The sequence below is a fragment of the Apteryx mantelli genome, chromosome 13 (assembly GCF_036417845.1).
Source record: "Apteryx mantelli isolate bAptMan1 chromosome 13, bAptMan1.hap1, whole genome shotgun sequence".
In the NCBI taxonomy this organism is placed as follows: domain Eukaryota; kingdom Metazoa; phylum Chordata; class Aves; order Apterygiformes; family Apterygidae; genus Apteryx; species Apteryx mantelli.
This window is the reverse complement of record NC_089990.1, coordinates 3796276-3813733: the sequence shown is the minus strand read 5'-3', so window position 1 is coordinate 3813733 and position 17458 is coordinate 3796276. Positions and strand designations below refer to the sequence as shown.

At 45.5% G+C, this 17458-nt stretch overlaps 2 protein-coding genes across 7 annotated transcripts in view; both read left to right on the top strand.

The window, feature by feature from the left end:
* Nucleotides 1–891: 891 nt before the first annotated feature.
* On the top strand, nt 892–13705 carry LOC106482681 (rho-related GTP-binding protein RhoG-like). Of its 4 annotated transcripts, none has more exons than XM_067303947.1 (3): nt 892–972; nt 7340–7410; nt 9288–13705. In XM_067303947.1, the coding sequence occupies exon 3, from the start codon at nt 9309–9311 to the stop codon at nt 9882–9884; it is 576 nt and encodes a 191-aa protein (XP_067160048.1). In that variant the 5' UTR covers nt 892–972; nt 7340–7410; nt 9288–9308; the 3' UTR covers nt 9885–13705. The 4 variants fall into 4 exon arrangements, with proteins under 4 accessions (XP_067160048.1, XP_067160050.1, XP_013795751.1 ...); XM_013940297.2 differs by lacking the exon at nt 892–972 and adding an exon at nt 5801–5976; XM_067303949.1 differs by lacking the exon at nt 7340–7410 and having other exon boundaries at nt 914–972.
* Nucleotides 13706–13992: 287 nt separating this feature from the next.
* TAF1 (TATA-box binding protein associated factor 1) overlaps nt 13993–17458 on the top strand; it is a 38416-nt gene continuing 34950 nt past the window's right edge. For 2 of the 3 annotated variants that reach the window (XM_067303926.1, XM_067303925.1), the window contains exons 1-5: nt 13993–14131; nt 14682–14799; nt 15414–15530; nt 16568–16687; nt 17149–17390. In XM_067303926.1, the coding sequence (XP_067160027.1) occupies nt 14006–14131; nt 14682–14799; nt 15414–15530; nt 16568–16687; nt 17149–17390 (723 nt within the window). In that variant the 5' untranslated portion in view covers nt 13993–14005. The remainder of the gene's footprint in view (nt 14132–14681; nt 14800–15413; nt 15531–16567; nt 16688–17148; nt 17391–17458) is intronic. The other variant, XM_067303927.1, reaches the window with a different exon arrangement.

Genomic DNA, 17458 nt, shown 5'->3' with positions numbered 1-17458 from the left:
GGATGCGACGCAGGCAGCGTCCCCTCTCCCCGAGCCGGCCGGCGCTCTGAGGTTCAGCTCGGCTGCGTTTCGGAAGCAGGCAGCCCCCTTAGGCTGCAGCCCCTGGGACGAAGCTGCTGGCGCTGGAGTTGCGCCAGGGACGCGCAGCTCCTGTGGCCGCAGAACCGCGCTGCCTGACGCCGGCCCTCGGGGCGCGCGCGCGTTCCCCGGGCCTGTGCCCGCAGTGGGCAAATTTGGGCAGAGCCTCAGCAAATTCCCACAGAAAGAGGACAAATCCGTGGCTGGAGGACAGCTGCGCTCCCGCGTTAGCCTCATGCGGTGGTGTCCGAGCGCGGGTTTCACGCAATGCTCCTAAACCGGCGTTTGCGGAGACGAGGGAACTACGCAGGGAAGGGGCCCCCATGCTCTCTTTCAACACCGGAACGGGAACAGGGGGATGCGATGGCGGGGCGGCCTGGGAAGGACGGCCCGGGGGGGGTCACGGGCGCGACACCCTCCTCTGCCCGGCGGCCCCGCGGAGGCCTGCGGGTGGGCAGCGGGGCTCCGCCGGCCGCGTTGCCCGTTTCCCGGGGCAGCCAAAGCACGGAGCGGGCTGCTGCTGGCCCAGGGCCCGGTGCGGCTCTCCCCAAAGTCTGCTTTTCCCCCTGGCAGGTTTCTGCACTTTCCGCCCCAAAAAAGCGAGGCTGGCGCGGAGGCCGCGTCACGACCGGCCCGGGCCCAGGCGCAGGCCCAGGCGCGGGGCGGCTCCAGGCGCAGGCCCAGGCGCGGGGCAGAGCCGGGCCCGGGCCGCGGTGCCGCCCCCGCGCGGTGTCGCGCTGCCCGCGGCGGCGGCGGCGGCGGCGGTGCCGAGGGCGCGTGCGCGGGGGCGGCCGCGCGTGCGCGCTGCGGCGGCAGGGGCCGGTGCTGGGGTGCGGCCGGGTCGCAGGTTCGCCGCTGCCGCCCCGCCAGCAGCGGCCGCCGGCGGCGCGGGAGGTGAGCGCGGGGCGGCGGGGCGGCGGCGCGGGGCTCGCGGGGGCCGGGGCGCGGCGGCGGCGGGCGCTGCCCTGCCCTGGGGGGCCGCGGCGCGGCCGGGCCCGTCGCGCCGCTCGGTGGGACAGCGCGGGGCGGTGGCGCCCCGGCCTCGCCGTTACCCCCCGCCGCGGGCGCGGCCCGGGCTCCTGGGTCCGTCGGCGAGCGGCCGGCGCGGGGCGGGAGGGTGCCCGGAAACGCCGTCGCGGCTTGGAGCGGGCGCGCGGGGCCTTCGGGAGCCGCGGCGCTGCGTGTCGCCTCCCCTTCCCCTCGGATCGGGCCCCCCCGCTGCGCTGCCCGAGGAGCCGCTGGACGCTCCGTGCCCGGTTGTTCCCTCTCTCTTTCTGCACCCTGCGCGTGTCCCGCGCCCACGCGTGCCTCTCCTCGTGCCTCCCCCGCCAGCCGTGTGCGCTGCGTCCCAGGCTGCTTTCCCAGCGTGCAAAACCCCGCGTCCTCTTCTGCGCCAAATCGAAATTACACAGCGTGCGGGCTGCGTTGGGCCTGCGTGCCAGCGTCCGGTTTGCACGCAGGATTCTCCGGAGAGGGTAAAATTACGAGGCGTATTTGGCGTTTTAGCCTTTGGAGGCTTTCCATGCAGTGTTGTTTTCAATGTTCTTCTTAGGAGGGACTTTACGGAGACCTTGGAAGAACAATGAAATCCACTATTTGCAATGACTTGTCAGGCGGAAACTGAGTGTGCTGTTTGATTTGCTCACATGATGAGGCTGCGGTTCTTTTGGAGCCCTAAGCGTTGTTATTGTCGCATATCAAATATTACAGAGGTCCTTATCTTTAAAATGCGTATTGTATTTTTTCACTTTGCTATCTTACATCTGCATGTGTAAATCTCGTGGACCGCTGAGGGCCACTGGCCGCTGATAACTTCTGCTCAGTTTTTACAGATGCAGTACTGGGTGCAAATGCAGCTGGCCGCTTTTGCAATATCTTAGAGCTCGCTCTATCGTACAGTACACACTGAGCGCGTGCTTGCGTCTTAATCATATCAAAACTATTTAAAGAGACTTTTGAAAATTGTTATTGATGGAATGACCAAGAGTGGTTTGTTGTTTTTTCTTTGCCTCCCAATAAAATTTGGAGGCAGAGGGGGAGAAATCAAAGAGAATCAAAAGTGCATGGTTTTTTTTCTTGAAGGGAAAAAAATCTAGACTTTCCCAGTGTATACATTGCCCCCCAAATACAGCAGTGGCTTTGTTCCAACTTTTCTTTAAAGTACTGTTTTAGAGAGTGGCAATGAATGCCAGGTGACAAAAGGTAAACTGCTAGATTTTTTTCACCTCAGATGGAAATTGGAGAGACTTTAACTGGATTTGTCATTCACCCTGTAGTTTGTTTAATGCTCCTCTTAACAGAACCTGCTGTCAGAGATGTCTTCTTTCTTTTTTTTAACCAACAGTAATGAATAAGACCTTGCCAGAATCTTTAGAAGGTAGGAAGGACATCTATTACTCACTTCTTATAAACTGTGGATTGAGGTATCGGGGAACTATGGAAGTTGCCTGTAGCACCTCGGAGGTGCGTGGCGGATCCGGGTGTGGAATAGTGCAGTCCTGGCTTCCAGTCTTACCACCCTCAAAGTGTGTTAGGGTCATTCGTGTGTAAGGAAATTCTGAGAACACCCGTCATGACGAATCCCTGCTTTCGCATGTGGTTGCGGAAGGAAAATCAAGTTTAATATTTTGCAGCTTTTGATTATGGCAGGATCGGTTTCATTTTCATGTGCTGGGGATTCAGATATCTACTTGTGTTCGAGTGTTTAGTTCCTGTATGACTGTATCTGAACAGTTGCACCTTGTGTAGTGTGGTTTCATAGTTGTGCAGCTGCTTCTCTAGCTTGTGTCTAATGTCCTTTGGAAATGTTCATAATCCCCAGAATATAACCTTGGATTCATAGAATTTAAGATCATTGATGCTACTGATATTTGGTCACTAATTTCACCATTCTCCGATGAAATTTGGAGCATGAGTGCCTGTAGTAAAAGTGTTACAGTACTGAGATTTGTGGGGTTGAGATGCCCAAATCATCTCATGTATAATACATTCACTGTGATTCCCTAAGGAATACTGTTTATATAGTAATGCTGTGTGCATATCACACCTGCAAATAATTTTAAAACGATTAACCAATTTCAGCCAAATTCGAGGGGGTGGAGATCTTAAAAACATTGCATAAAAGGTTTTGGATTTTTTAATTTTTTTTTGAAGCAACTTTTTGTGCCAAAAAAAGGAAGGCCTTTATAGTGTCCGCACCGAGGGAAGAACTAGTGAGAATCGGGCTCTTGTTAGATGTCAGAGAATGTGTACAGGGGAGCCCAACCTCCAGGCAGAGGTCTGTAGACAGCAAGCCCCGCTGGTCCCCCCCATTCGCAGGACGTGGAGCTCTGCGACGTGGACTGTGCAGTTGCTGCCGTGGGGCTGGACTCGGGCTTGCCTTGTTATTTTATTTTATTTTATTTTTTCCTCTGGTGCCATTGTGGCTGTTGTGTGTTTTCTCTTGCTATACAGGTAAATGACGGGACAGAAATCAGTGCAAAAACGTTGAAAGGCGTTCAGAAGTTCCAGCAGATCATTCATTGCTGAAGGAATAGCGAGAGTGTTATGGATGAGGTCTCCTATTTAACTTCAGTGCTCTCTCTTGGCATGCATGTGTAGATACATTCTGAAAGTTTGGCACTTGTTCATTGCTTTGGCGCTTGAATAAAAAAATGGAGAGTAAGCTGAGCTATTATGGAATAGTAACACAGTCTTGATTAAACTGCTGAAAGCTCCTTTCTCTTCTCTGTAAGCTCTGGTGGCTAAACTGCATGAATCGAGAGTCTTTTAAACTCCTTTGCATGGGCAAAGTCAGTAGGACAGAGGTAGAGCTGTGTTATCTTTCCACCTCTTTGCTGAAAGTTTCCTATGTCAGGTGGACAGAGTGAATCAGCTCTGATCGCGTTTTTGTTACTGGAAGATGAGCAATTAAGTTGTTTAGATTTCTTAACTTCTGCTTCTCTTTGCTCCTGATAAAGCAGGATCAAACTTCTGAGCCTGCAGAACTGGGAGGGATAGATCAAAGGTGATGGCTGAACAGAACAGCGCAGGTTTTATGCTCATTGGCGGTGACTTCTGCTAAACTCCTAGTGCCTTTTCTGCTCGTATTTGGCCAAAATGGGCCTATCCAAACTGGAAGGTGAGATATGGAAGACCTGACAAACTCTTTCAAAATGAGATCATCAAAGAGCAATATCAAAGCTAAAATCCACCCAACAGAGAAAAGGCATCTAGCATTAGTGTTGCAAGGGCTCAAGCATATCCTGCTAAGAATTAGTTCCTCTGCCAAGAATTTTCAAAGTGCAGGAAGTATAAAAAGTATAAGGAAAATTTAGAAAGCCCCAGAAGAAATCAGGTTCGTGTTTCCTCCCTGTTTTCCTGTCACTGTTTTCTCCCTTTCCTCAACAGACAGGGAATGCTACTTCAGAAGTATTAAAGGAGGAAATCTAGAAGCTTTTTTCCCCCCACAATAAATATTTTGATGTAACCTTAAGTGCGATTTCGCTTATGATAGCTTGGGGGTGGTGGTGGTGGAAGAAGACTCCAAACAGTGAATTTCTCCAGCAAATGTCCCATTGCGCTACAGGGGAGCAAACTGTCCGTGTTAATGATACCATCAAGTATGTAATTAGGTCAGGACGGGAGCAGCTCTCCGGACAGTGTCTCGACAAGCAGACAGAAATCTTGCGCATTCCAAAGGAAGCGCCAGGTGTGCGGATACTGAGCACTGACTTTGCAGCATCCTCCGAGCAGCCCACTAACTCACACTGGAATGTTGGCTTTCTCCTTCAAAGCCTCTGATGGACAAGATAGAAATAACTCTCATCCCCGTATTTTTGCACAACACTTCTTTGGTTGTTTTTTTTTTTTTTTGATTCTTTGAAAATAATTCCCATTCTGCTGTGACTGCTAGGGCTCTTGTCCATGTTCCAAGGATCTCCCGCCTTAACCGTAATCGAGGGCCGTTCTCTTGCATTGCTGGCAGCCTGCTGACTGTCAAAATCCAGAACGCTGCAACTGGAGTTACCTCTCACTCCTTTGGGCTCTGTGTTGGCTCTGTCTAAATTCCCAGTCTTCTTTTTGATGTGTTAAGGTGTTAATTTGTATTTTACTGTTTTTGACTTCTTATTACCTGTTGTACCTGGAGGTATACATGGAACAATCTGACTTTTTTCTTTACTTTCTCTAAAATTCTTCCTAAAAATTCTTTTGAAGCCCACCACAAAAAAAAAAAAATCTATAAAATAATCTTTCTGCTTTTGGTCATGTTCATTGATGATGATTGATTGGAGAGTATGGCTATATATATATATATATTAGCATATATTTAAACTCTCATAATATGCAGTGCCAAGCTCAAGGGTGCTGGAGAAATAAAAAGGAATTTTCCACTCAGCAATTTGAATCCCATCCTCTTGCTGTCTTAGGATAGTTTTATTGTCATGCAAATTGTTTACAAGAAGAAATAAATAGCGACTTTGTATATTATGAGCAAAGTGATTTGTGGATTTAATAGCAGAAGGTTAGACAGAGGTAATATTGTTTGCTTGCTTGCGGCTTAAATTAAGAAATCCTTTGTCTTCCATATGTAAATCTTTAACCAAACTACACCTGCTCACAGCCTACAGACTTCTGGAGTGTAGGAGCTTCCTTCTCTTCTTTGTTTTGATTAATGTCTCTAAATTTTGCATTCTAGTACTTAATCGTGTGAATCCTGTTTTTTTTTTTTTTCCTTAGGCGGCATTTGCCACAAATGATTCCTTTTAGCGCAGAGGCCTGCAGAGGAGCCGACTTCAGAGCCTACAGGCTCTTTATTTGTATGCGTGTAGTTCATATTTAGTCTGATGTTTTGGCACGTTTGAACGGAATTATTTCCTACTGCAAATGTGGTTCTTCTAAAATCCAAGCCTTAGTCAGGTAATTGACAGAATTAATGCTGTAAAAGAGCAGTCGTATTCCAGGCTTTTTTGTTACCTTACTGCTATGCTCCCCATCAACAGCTCTAATGAATTCTTAAATAAAGCCCCAACAAAATAAGTAACCTTTGAAAAATATATTTCCGTTAGAAAATTTTGGGACAGATTGAATCAAGTTATTTAATCTACCCATGGTTCAGGGTACGTGTGGCTTTATAGTGTAGCAATATATAAAACTGCCTGTATTGCGTTATAATATTGGTGTGATGACACTCTGGACATCGAAGGCTGTTGCCTGCAGGTGGGGGTGCTGTTCTGGGGTACCTTGTGTTTCTGTGAAAAACCATGGACAGAAATGAATCGAGATGTGAGCCCTTGGGGGAGCTTCTGGTTTGTGTTTTAAAAACAGATTTTTTTTTTTCCAAGTCTTTGCAAGTTGTTTATTTTCAAAACTATGAACTGGACATAAAATACCTTGTGTATCTTGTTCTTCATATGACTTCTGTTGCTATACTTGAGTTTGTAATGCAAGTATCCAGCTAACGTAGCTCTGCCATCTCTGCGATGTCACTTTTTATCAACTGATCAAAATAGCTGTCCATCGCATGGTTAATTTGTTTGGGAAAAAAATGTTGCTCTGGAATTGCTGGTCACTGTTAAGGTTTGCAGCACCAGATCCTCTAGTATTTAAGCCAGAGACTTGAATTAAATGTGGGAATAAGCTTTAAAATCTGGACTCTCTATGCTGCAGTTCAGTAATATTGCCTTTGGCAGCAATGCCAGCTTATGAAGTTCCTCCCCTCTGTGGTTCGTTCCCACCATGTGCTACCTCTGGCTCGGTTGTACTGACGCAACCGAGTGTGGTCCTGCTCAGAAGACCGGATGGAACGACTCCTCCGCTGCTTCGTGTGTGTGGTCACAGCTGCGGAGGTAGCACGCTTCCCCGGAGGGAAGGGAAAGCAGGGTTTGGAAACAGCTGAAGACGGTGGGCCAGGGTGTCAGGGCAGGTAGCAAGCTGCCGTGCGGGGGAAACGGGAGTAGGGACTGGAATGGTGAGCGACAGTCGTGTCTTTAGATGTACAGCGTTACGGCATTAAAATACATCCGTTCTTCTGTCATTGTTTGCAGCAGCTAGACCTTCTGGGTTCAGAAATACTGTGCTGTATTATATGTTGTCAGTAACAGTGTTCAACCCCGATTAATAATAAAATGTTAAAAATGTTTAATTTGTAATGCTTTAAGTAACTTTATATTAAAGGGGTTTCAACTTGGGGTTTTGCAAAATGCCACAAATGTTTCTAAGCCTCTAATTTAAAAGATTTTACCTTTAAAAAAAATGTATTTATTTATTTATTTTCTCCTAGCCCTGTTAAATGAAAATCTTCGTGCAACTATTCTGGAATATTACAGGCAGGCCTGCTGTCAGTTTTTGCTGGTCAGTGATGTTCTTCATTTTGCTGATTAACTTTACAATTTGCAGTTGCATGCATCTCTTTATGTTTGACTGTAGCCTTGAAGTGGGTTGACTGCTATTTTTAATGCCTGGTGGAATTCACACGTATGATTTTCTGTCAAAACTCAAAAGTACCTGCTAGATTTCATTTTAGGTGATTCATGTTGTTATAGAAATTTAATTGCTGCTGTTTTCACAAAGGAGAAACTGTTTCTGCATCTTCCTCCTGCTTCTCTCCTCCAACTTCCTCCCCTGCAGGGTGTTTCAGGATCAAGGTTTCTCTGCACTGCTTCCCGCGACTGATTGATTTTCAGTAATGAGTGCGTATGTGTTTTGATACATCCTAAAGCACTGTATGGTGTAGTGAGCACAGTCAATATCACTCACTCGAGTTGCCTGTTGCAACTTTGTCCCAAAGCTTAAGGTAGGCTGTTTCCACTTAGTACAGAAGAATTACGTGCGCTTACAGTGGGAAGACAGCAGTACGTAGGTACAGACTATGTCAAAAAGGACAGGGCTGAGACTTAAACAGTAGGAAATTGTTGGTTTGTTTGGATGGGCTTGAAGGGGAAGTTGGCGGAAAGGGATTTACTAATGAATTACTTCACTAGTGCTCATTTTGATATGTTCTTTTTGCTATTTCAGTGGTGTCTGAGCTGTGATTTTTCTGGAATGTGCAGTGTAGTCCCTCCCACTGTTTGGTTTTTTTTCTCCTGTTTGAAGCAGGGTATTTTCTGCTGGTTGCGAGTTGGGGCTTACAGATAGTACCTCAAAGGCATTTAGGTGAGAAGGCAGATGCAAGTTCCTTCTTGTTCGAGCTGGTAGTGGAAGTTCCAGCATGAAAATGTGCAACAAATGAGTCTGCTTGTAGTTGTTTCATGCTATTTTCAAAGTTCCTGCTGTTCATGTGATAAAGGTTTAGAATGAAATGAGTTTTAGGCTATATCTATTTGATTATCACTCCTACACCTTAGGTATCAGGGAGGGATAGGGAAGCCTTTACGCATCAGGTATCTCCAGTAACAATCCCACAACCTGCCTAGGAAAGTTACTTGATTGCTGGTCTCTCATCGCATGTGTTCTTCTAATGCTCAGTATAAGCTTTCTTTATTGCAGCTCAAGCCTATTAAGTTCTGCTTGTTCTGTCACTGATTAGTGAGAATAATCTGTTCTTGGCTTCTTTAGAAAAATTCTTTTACGTATTCTAATCTGGCTATGATGACTAATTATACTTCAAAGAACAGCTTTTCTTGTAAGTGCTACTTTCTGAACCTTTTATCTGGTGTCCTCTCAATACTGCAGTTTCTTGAGGTCTAACTGATGCCGAGTTGAGTGAATTTTTCTAGCAAACAGTATTACTGCAGGCCAGCAATGGATATATCAGTTTATTATAGAATTCTTGCAGGCTTCTTTGTGCTAAACTGTTTAGACAGTAGAATATGTGGACAAGAAGTGTCAGTTCAGACTCTGTGTGTGTGTGTGTGTGTGTGTGTGTGTGTAACCTACAAATGATAGAGTATCTTGTTATTGTGCCTGCGGCCACAGTCCCTTTCCACTTGCAGGTACCTTCTAAAGACATGTCCCTTTTGCCTGTGGGAAACTGGCTGTTTATGACAAGACTGAAAATTCGGCTAATTTTACTCATGGTTGGAAGGCAGCCAGCTGTCACTGAGTTCTCAACTTGTTCTATCTCCATTTCACTCTTGCCTTTCTAGCCTATACACTCTTTGTAATGGGTTCTGCGACATCTGGCCACGATAATAAATTGTTAGCAATATTAAAAATACTTGCTTAAGTTTATCTTTAAAATCACTATCATTGAGTGTGCTTTTCCTAACTTTTCTTCTTGCTTTGTGCAGGACTTCTTTTCTGGATAAAGAATGCAGACCATAAAGTGCGTAGTTGTTGGAGATGGCGCTGTGGGAAAAACTTGTCTTCTCATCAGCTATACCACCAATGCCTTCCCAGAAGAGTACATCCCTACTGTGTTTGACAACTACAGTGCCCAAATGACTGTCGATGGCCGGACGGTTAGCCTGAATCTCTGGGACACTGCGGGCCAGGAGGAATACGACCGCCTGCGCACGCTATCCTATCCTCAAACCAATGTATTTGTCATCTGTTTTTCCATTGGCAGCCCCTCTTCGTATGCAAATGTGAGGCACAAATGGCATCCTGAAGTTTCTCACCACTGTCCTAATGTTCCCATTCTTTTAGTGGGCACCAAGAGAGACTTGAGAAATGACCTGGAAACAGTTAAAAAATTGAAAGAGCAAAGCTTGGCTCCCACTACCCCGCAACAGGGGACTTCACTGGCTAAACAAATTGGAGCAGTCAAATATTTGGAGTGCTCAGCGTTGAATCAGGAGGGTGTTCGGGAGGTGTTTGCTGAAGCTGTGCGTGCAGTTCTGTATCCTGTGACAAAGAAGAACACAAGAAAATGTGTCTTATTGTAGTTACCTCGGATAATGGGTGTTCAAAGTTGAATATTGACTAGAATCTTGGAGGGCTCTTTGAGTTAAACTGAAGATTTGCGTCTTGCACTAACAGCTCTAAGCAGAAATGGTTTATGCAAAGAATATTCTTGCAGTCTTATTGCTTCAGGGAAACTAAAACAGAAGAGGTTTTTTGGTTTTTGGTTTTTTTCCTTCCAACTGAGAGGTCAAACATCTACTTAATTTCTAAAGTTTTAGTCTCCAGCTTCTCCAGGGATCACTTGGCTTCTGTTCTTATTTAGTGGAGGAAGAAAAAAGAGGGGACTTCTTTGAAGCCAATCTTCTTTACTAGATAACCATCAGTTACTGGACTTGCTGAAAAGCACAAATTCTGATAACTTTGCTTTAAGTGTAGCTGCTGCTTTTCCTATCCCTTCTTTACTGATCAAATTGGTTTTAGAAAACAGAATTCTGGCTGTCCAATTGTTGTTTTAATTTGTCGATTTAAAGCTTGAAAACCATTTGTTTACATGCAAAAATGCCTGTAGTATTACTGAGCTTCACTTTATAGTGAACTTGTGATCATTTATATGAAAAGTTAACATATGGCATATTTAATCCAATGAGCAAGACACAGGGAACACCTTCAGTAATTTTTTTCATAGAAGCAGGAACTGATTTCTCCTAATGTAAAGAATTTAGGATAATGGTGAATCACTCAGATGAGTGATTTTTGTGCTGTTGAATGGAGAGGTGGAAGAGTAGTTTAGATACAAGTCTTCCATAATCTTCTAAACTGAGTTAAGGTTTTATTTCACTCTCCAAAGAGACTTTACATTCTGAGAATAAAGTTACTGTTATCTGCTTGAGGTAATTGGGATGACGCTTCTCAAAGCAAGTTTTTTGGTGTGATCCCACTTTCCCTTTGATGAATTCCAGAGACTTGGTAGAAGCCTGTTTGCTCTCGAGGAATTCCTGGCTTCACTTCTTAATGCTCTTGGAGTCGCCACACAAGATTTCATGGCAAATTCCTTTGCTGTTTTTCTGGCAGATCATTGACAGAAAATTTGGAAGCTCTATTTACAGGAATTGGGAACCCTTGTTTCCTCCTGGCAACTCACTGATAGTTCCAGTTAAATTTTTAATGGTTAGCCAGTCACTGGATAGATTTACCTGAGCAGTTTTCTCCCGTCTACTAGGTGATCACATATTATAAACTGTTTTAACTGATGTTCCATTTATGTACTTTTTAACCTTCTCTGGTGGCTATAGCGAATGGCTGCTGGCTTTTGCTTTCAGAATATGCACTGTTTTTTATGTGTGATTCTGGGACCAGCTGAGAAATGAGCGCATGAAACCTTCTTTAGACTTAACCTTAGAGCCTGGTGGTATGAAAGGAGCATGCTTCAAAGATATTTTGTATGAAACCAATGGTGCTGGCCTGGGCTTTGTTGTCTCAAATTGACAGTGCTGTCTTTGTCCAGATGCAGCCTCGACTGGTAATTCAGAACTTGCTGTCTTATGATTTCCACACATGCGAAACTGTACTGTCTATACCCTGGACAGAAAACAGCCTCATTTTAGCAAGATAACAGAAAATACATCAACAAGGTTATTAGGGATCTTGTGTTAAATTAACCTTGGTTTATCTGATACAGACAGAAATATCAGGTAGAGAGAGACATATTCATATTTGTGCCATCATTCCCCTCTGAAGAGGATGTGCCTTTCTTCAGCTAGTGTAACTGATGCTGACACTAACTACAATTTCTGTATATCTGATGTATGCTTATACTGGTATTGCTTTAGGAAACAGCAACCCAGAAATTAAAAACTGCAGTTTATCCAAATATTGGTATATGTAGCTAGCGAAGCAACACCGAGTTCCAAACATTGCCTGACTGCGGACAACACCAAAATATCCGTAATGCCTGATGTCCGTAGCAACCTACGGACTTCCGTTTATTTTTCTTCACCAAGTGCCATTGTCTGGAGTGTCTTTGCATCTTTTGCACTTGTAGAGGAAGTGCTATTCCAGCTGTGGCTCCTACCGCAGCATTCTGCAAGCTGTAAGGGAACAGAAGTATTTCAGTGATGTAACTTCTGCTCACCACTTCCTGCCTTTACTTTAGTAGGTAGGCCTTTAACGTGGGCTTGACTTGCAGGCAGCAATAATTCTGTGCCTTGTAATTCACAATTATTGTTCTGTAGGTAAATTTCAGCAACTAAGTAAATAGTTTATCATTGTTTAAAATGTATTTATTTAAGCCAGTTCACATTTTTTGAATGCAGGTCAGGCCTAAATCAACAGTCTAGTTACCTTGGTGCAAGCCCATAACTTTTGCTTAATTCAAAGATGTACTTTAAAAAGTTTGTGATATGTTTTAACTGTTCTTAAATAGACTTTTTATTTCAGCAACAGGCACCTCTTTTTTTTTTTTTTTTTTTTTTTGCTACACAAATTTGCAATTTTGTACTGAAGCTACTACTGTTTTTTAAAAGTTTTTACTCTTTTAGATATTGGAATCTTGTAGCTCTGCATCTTTTGTGGATATTCCTAACTGGATGACAATAATTGTATGGAGAAGAAGTCCCGTGAGCAAATATTGTCACGCACATCCTGTTTCTGTAGGCTCACAGTGCAGCCATCCTGTGTTAACTGGAAGAGGGTATGGAGAGAGAAAATTCTACTGCTTGATCAATTTGTTTGAATTGATTACATTGATTGCATTATACTAGAACACTTTATCCCCATCTAGATAACTTAATCACTAGATTGCACAACAGTACTGAAGAGATTAATATCATTGTGATGAAAATGAGCAGAAAGTGAACTTTGAACAGATCTATGAAAACTTTGACTGTTTTCAGAGTACCTCATGAATAGACTAATTCAAATGCCTTGTATTTCTGTGTCTTTCTGTCAAGAGGAGCAAAAATCCTGCTGGTCTGACAGTTCATGTACTCTAGCATCTGATTTTCATGAGAATGGACTCCAGGGGTGCACAGATCCAATGAACTTTTCCATTCAATGGGCATTCTCTCAGTTATGATCTTCCCTCTTTTTTTCTGTAATTCTTGATGCGTTTTATTGTAAGTAGTCCAGTGCTTCAGTCTACAGTCCACTCCCTTCCTCCCACTTTTTTTTTTTTTCCTGTGGACAGGTAACAAATACAGACTTTAAACAATCACATAGCTGGATTTTGTCTGTTTTCATAAGACCAGAATACCCCAGAGCGAAGTTATGAGGATTTCCAAAACTGCTCAAGATTCCTTCTTACCGAGTAGAAACGCAGTGTGCGTGTTACCATTCACAGAAGAGACTTTCCACAAAGAGACTGATTTTAATCTTTAAGCATGTGAATAATTTCTCAAATACGTAAGGATTTTTTTTTTCTTAATGTCATTCAAGCCATCCACACCGAGCTGAGCAGTCCAGGTATTCTGCGTCCAAAGGACGTCATGAAGCACGTTTAGATGTATAAATGCTTTGTGCCGTTTACAGCTGTAGCTATTTATATGAAACTTAAACTAGGAAAGCCTCCCTGTGCTTTATCGTCGAGTGCTAAACCTCGCTCTGTAGAAGTCGTGGTGCTGCCTGGGCTAACCTAAAGGAGCAGATTGGATCTCTAATAAGGGCTTTCCCCCACCCGGCCGAACGGGATGCAGCGCGCGCCCCCAGCAGCGGAGCCCGAGCCTCTACGTGTGGTACTGATGCATACACTGGCAACTTGATTTTATACGATAAGAAATGTGTATTACAGCTAACAATTTTTAAAAGATTTTTTTTTTAAATTATGCAAAATTGTAATAAAACTTTCTTCATCTCTCTGGCTGCCTTATTAACTCACTCCCTTTTTTTTCCCTCCGTAACGCAGCTGTTCTAAACGTAGTTCTTTCCTGTGGAAAGCCAGACTCGGTCTCTTAAATGCAATAAAGGATTTTGGGTGAACTTGGAAGCCTGCGCGTTCTTTGGTCTCGCCTCAGGCCGTTGCGCGGCCGTTGCGCCCGCGCGGGGCCGCTCTTCAGCCCGAGCCGGGGGCGCGCGGCGGCCCCGCCCCGGCAGGGCCGCGGCCTGGTTCCGCTTCCGGTTCGCGTTGCGGTTCCGGTTCCGGTTGGGGCGCGGCGCCGCCGCCGCCGCGATGTCGGACTCGGATAGCGATGAGGAGGCCGAGGGCGGCCGCGCCGAGCCCTTCTCGCTGGCCGGGTTCCTCTTCGGCAACATCAACGAGGCGGGGCAGCTGGAGGGCGACAGCGTCCTCGACAAGGTAGCGCGGCCGCCGCAGCCTGCTCCCCCGTGCCGGCACCGGCGAGGGCGGGCTCGCTCTGCGGAGGCGGCGATTCGGCTGGGCCCGGCCCGGCTGCCGCTGCGGGCTCCGGGCCGGGGGGGGGGGTGCCGGTGGTGCGGGCTCCGGGACGGGCCGGGCCTGGGGAAGGTCCCGGTGGTACGGGCTCCGGGATGGGACCTGAGACGGGGGGTCCCATGGCTCCGGGCTCCGGGATGGGGGTTCCCGGTGGTTTGAGCTCCGGGACGGGACCGGCGGGAGGTCCCGGTGGTGCGGGCTCCGGGATGGGACCTGAGACGGGGGGTCCCGTGGGTGTGGGCTCCGGGACGGAACGGGCCGGAGGAAGAAGGGCTCCTGGTGGTGCAGGCTCCGTGCCGGGACCCGACCAGGGGGAGATCCCAACGGTCTGGGCTCCGGGATGGGACCAGGCAGCAAGTGCCGGCTCTGGGATGGGACGGCGCAGCTGAGGGCTTAGCCTGGCTGGTGGAGCTGGAGGACTCTCCCAGCTGGGATATGGCTTTGGTCTCTCCAGGAATCCAAGAAGCACCTGGCTGGGTTGGGTGCCCTGGGACTGGGCAACCTGATCACTGAGATCACAGCAAGCGAGGATGATAACGCAGAGGCTGATGGAGCCCATCTGGATGAGGAAGGTGAGGCCCTGGGTTAGCTATAGTTAAATGATGGAGAACCTGTGGGATCAGAGCTCTTATTAGAGAAGAATAAACACCTAGGTCTTCTAGGGCTGAAAGGAAAACCATGATGTTATTTGGTCACAGCTCGTCTGACAAAGGCATCACCTCCTTTTTCTTGCCAGGGTTAATCTCACTTTATCTCTTGATCCTTTTTGCAAGTTACTCTCTTAATCTGTTTAGTTTTTCACTTCTTGTCTCTTTTTCCTCATAAATAAATTTATTCTATGTTTTTCTCTATTTTAAATTCTTACAATCCTATTCAGTGCCCAGTCTATTGTTATTATTTCTTTTTATTCTTGAGTCTGTTGAACAGTCTCACTGAGTGAAAGGTGTCTCTTGTGTTAAAGCTGGTTACTTCTTATCAGTCTTTATAGGAAATTGAAGTGTTGGAGCTGTTGCCTGGAATGAAGGGAAAAAATCTTCTGATGGGAGAAGTTAATCAAATGCTTTGTTCCTCTAAGAAATGGAGATGTAGAGAAGGAATCATATGTGCATAGTGAAGTCAGATGTTAGTAATATATATCAAAATTAAGTGTTGTGTGACTAGATTTTTTTTTTCTCTCTGTTCTCAGGTTGGGTTAAGAGCACAGAAGATGCTGTTGATTATTCAGATATTAATGAAGTGGCAGAAGATGAGAGCCGTAGGTATAAGCAGGCAATGGGCAGCCTTCAACCAGTTCGAAGACCAGGTAAGTGGGATAAGTATTACTTAAAAGAGGCTGAAGTGACTGGCAGTTAGTGATATGTGTTTGGGGCAATTGGCCTTGAAACTGGTTCTCTTAAGAGTTGTGTTATTGTGCCCTTCTCACTCATTGCTTCAAGAACATAAGCTTTTGGAAAGCCTTGTTCACTGGATAAAGGTTCTGCTAGATATGTTCCTTTTTTTAATGGCTGAGTTGCTCTTCAAAGTTAAACTATACTCAGAAGAGAAACCAGGTTCTTTCTTTTGCCATGGGATCCCCTGCAGAGAATACTTGATACCTGCTGATCTTTCTTTAACCTGTGTTCTTAGGAGCAGGGCTATGCAGGCAGTCAGCTCCTTCTCAGAGAGTAATCTAAGACAGAGTTGAGGTCCTGATCCCTTAATGAGTCACTGCAACCATAATATCTCTCTCCTGTTTTGCCTCTGCATTCTTTTGTCAAAAATTACTGTTCTCCAGAAGGCACTTTGGTTCTCTTATCAGTCCCAGAGCTCTGTGGCAGAAACAAATTTTCAAACATCTGTGGCTTTTCCCTTTCAGTAGTTGCTAATGCAATTGCTAAATCTTTTGCTTATCTCTTAAAGTTGTGTTATGCTTTACCTTTCTGTTGTCATATTGTTGCTGGTGGGATGTAAAGTTGATTTGGACTTTTCAACCTTATTTTCTTATTTCTTTAGCAGCTTTACTAGCTCTGCAAAGCTTGAGTAAAGAGAGGTGATGACAGTATGTTTTTCTTCTTCTTCTCTTTTTTTTAAGTGCTCCTGCTTGCTTGCTGTCAGTTTACTCTTTTTCTCCCATTCCACTCTTTCTTAAATTCCAATTTTGCAAATGCTTTTGTGCAGGAAAGCTGAAGTTGTGAGAGTTTGGGGTCTAGTTAAGCAAAAAGAATGGTCATCTTACTAAGCTAGTGTGGAGACATGATCGCCTCTACAGGTTGGGACAGAGGGGATGATGTAGCTGGGGAAGGGTGTCTGGTTCCCTTTTATTATCAGCTTAATACGCATTCTTGTCTCCTGGCTGGTTAGATGAAGATGAGGATGATTATGATGCTGACTGTGAAGATATTGATTCCAAGTTGATGCCGCCGCCACCCCCACCTCCAGTACCTGGAAAGAAAGAAGATGAAAAGGATGCAGCTGCCACTGGTGAGTGAGGGCTTTCTTCTCTCTGACGGTATGGTTTGTCTGAAGGAAGCAGACACTGCTGCATAGCAATTCATTCTGCGGCAAGCACCCGAGCGTGATCAAAGTTCTGTCTGCAGACTGCGTCTGAAGGTGGGTCTTTGTCCTGATATGCAGTGAAATGGGACTGTCTGAAGCGAGCTCTTAGGTAAAATAGAGAGTGAAATATTTTATTTCTAGTGACTGTTAAAATACTGATATTCACAATGAAACTGCTTTTTTATCTCATCCTCTCAGTTGTGGCTGGGAAATTCACCTGGAACGCTTAGGATAAAATGACAAGTTAAACCAGAATGGTACTCGCAACAATTACAGAGGCTTAAGCTTTGCATAATTTGATATAAACAGTAGATGTGGCATTATGGGGTTGTACTAGGGGACAGGGAGGAAACCTGTTTGTTTATAAGGTGCTTGTTCTATTGTAGTATCTGAAGATGGAGACGGTATCATTTTGCCCTCCATCATTGCTCCTTCCTCTGCTGCCTCCGACAAGGTGGATTTCAGCAGCAGCTCTGATTCTGAGTCAGAGATGGGACCTCAAGAAGCCAGGCAGGCAGAATCCAAGGAAGGCAAACTCACACTTCCTCTTGCAGGAATCATGCAGCGAGATGCTACCAAACAGTTGCCAAGTGTTACAGAGCTCTTCCCGGAATTTCGGCCAGGAAAGGTATAGTAAGAGATATGGGGAAGCAACAGAAACTCTATTATATGAGCCCTCTAAGAATGAATGATAAA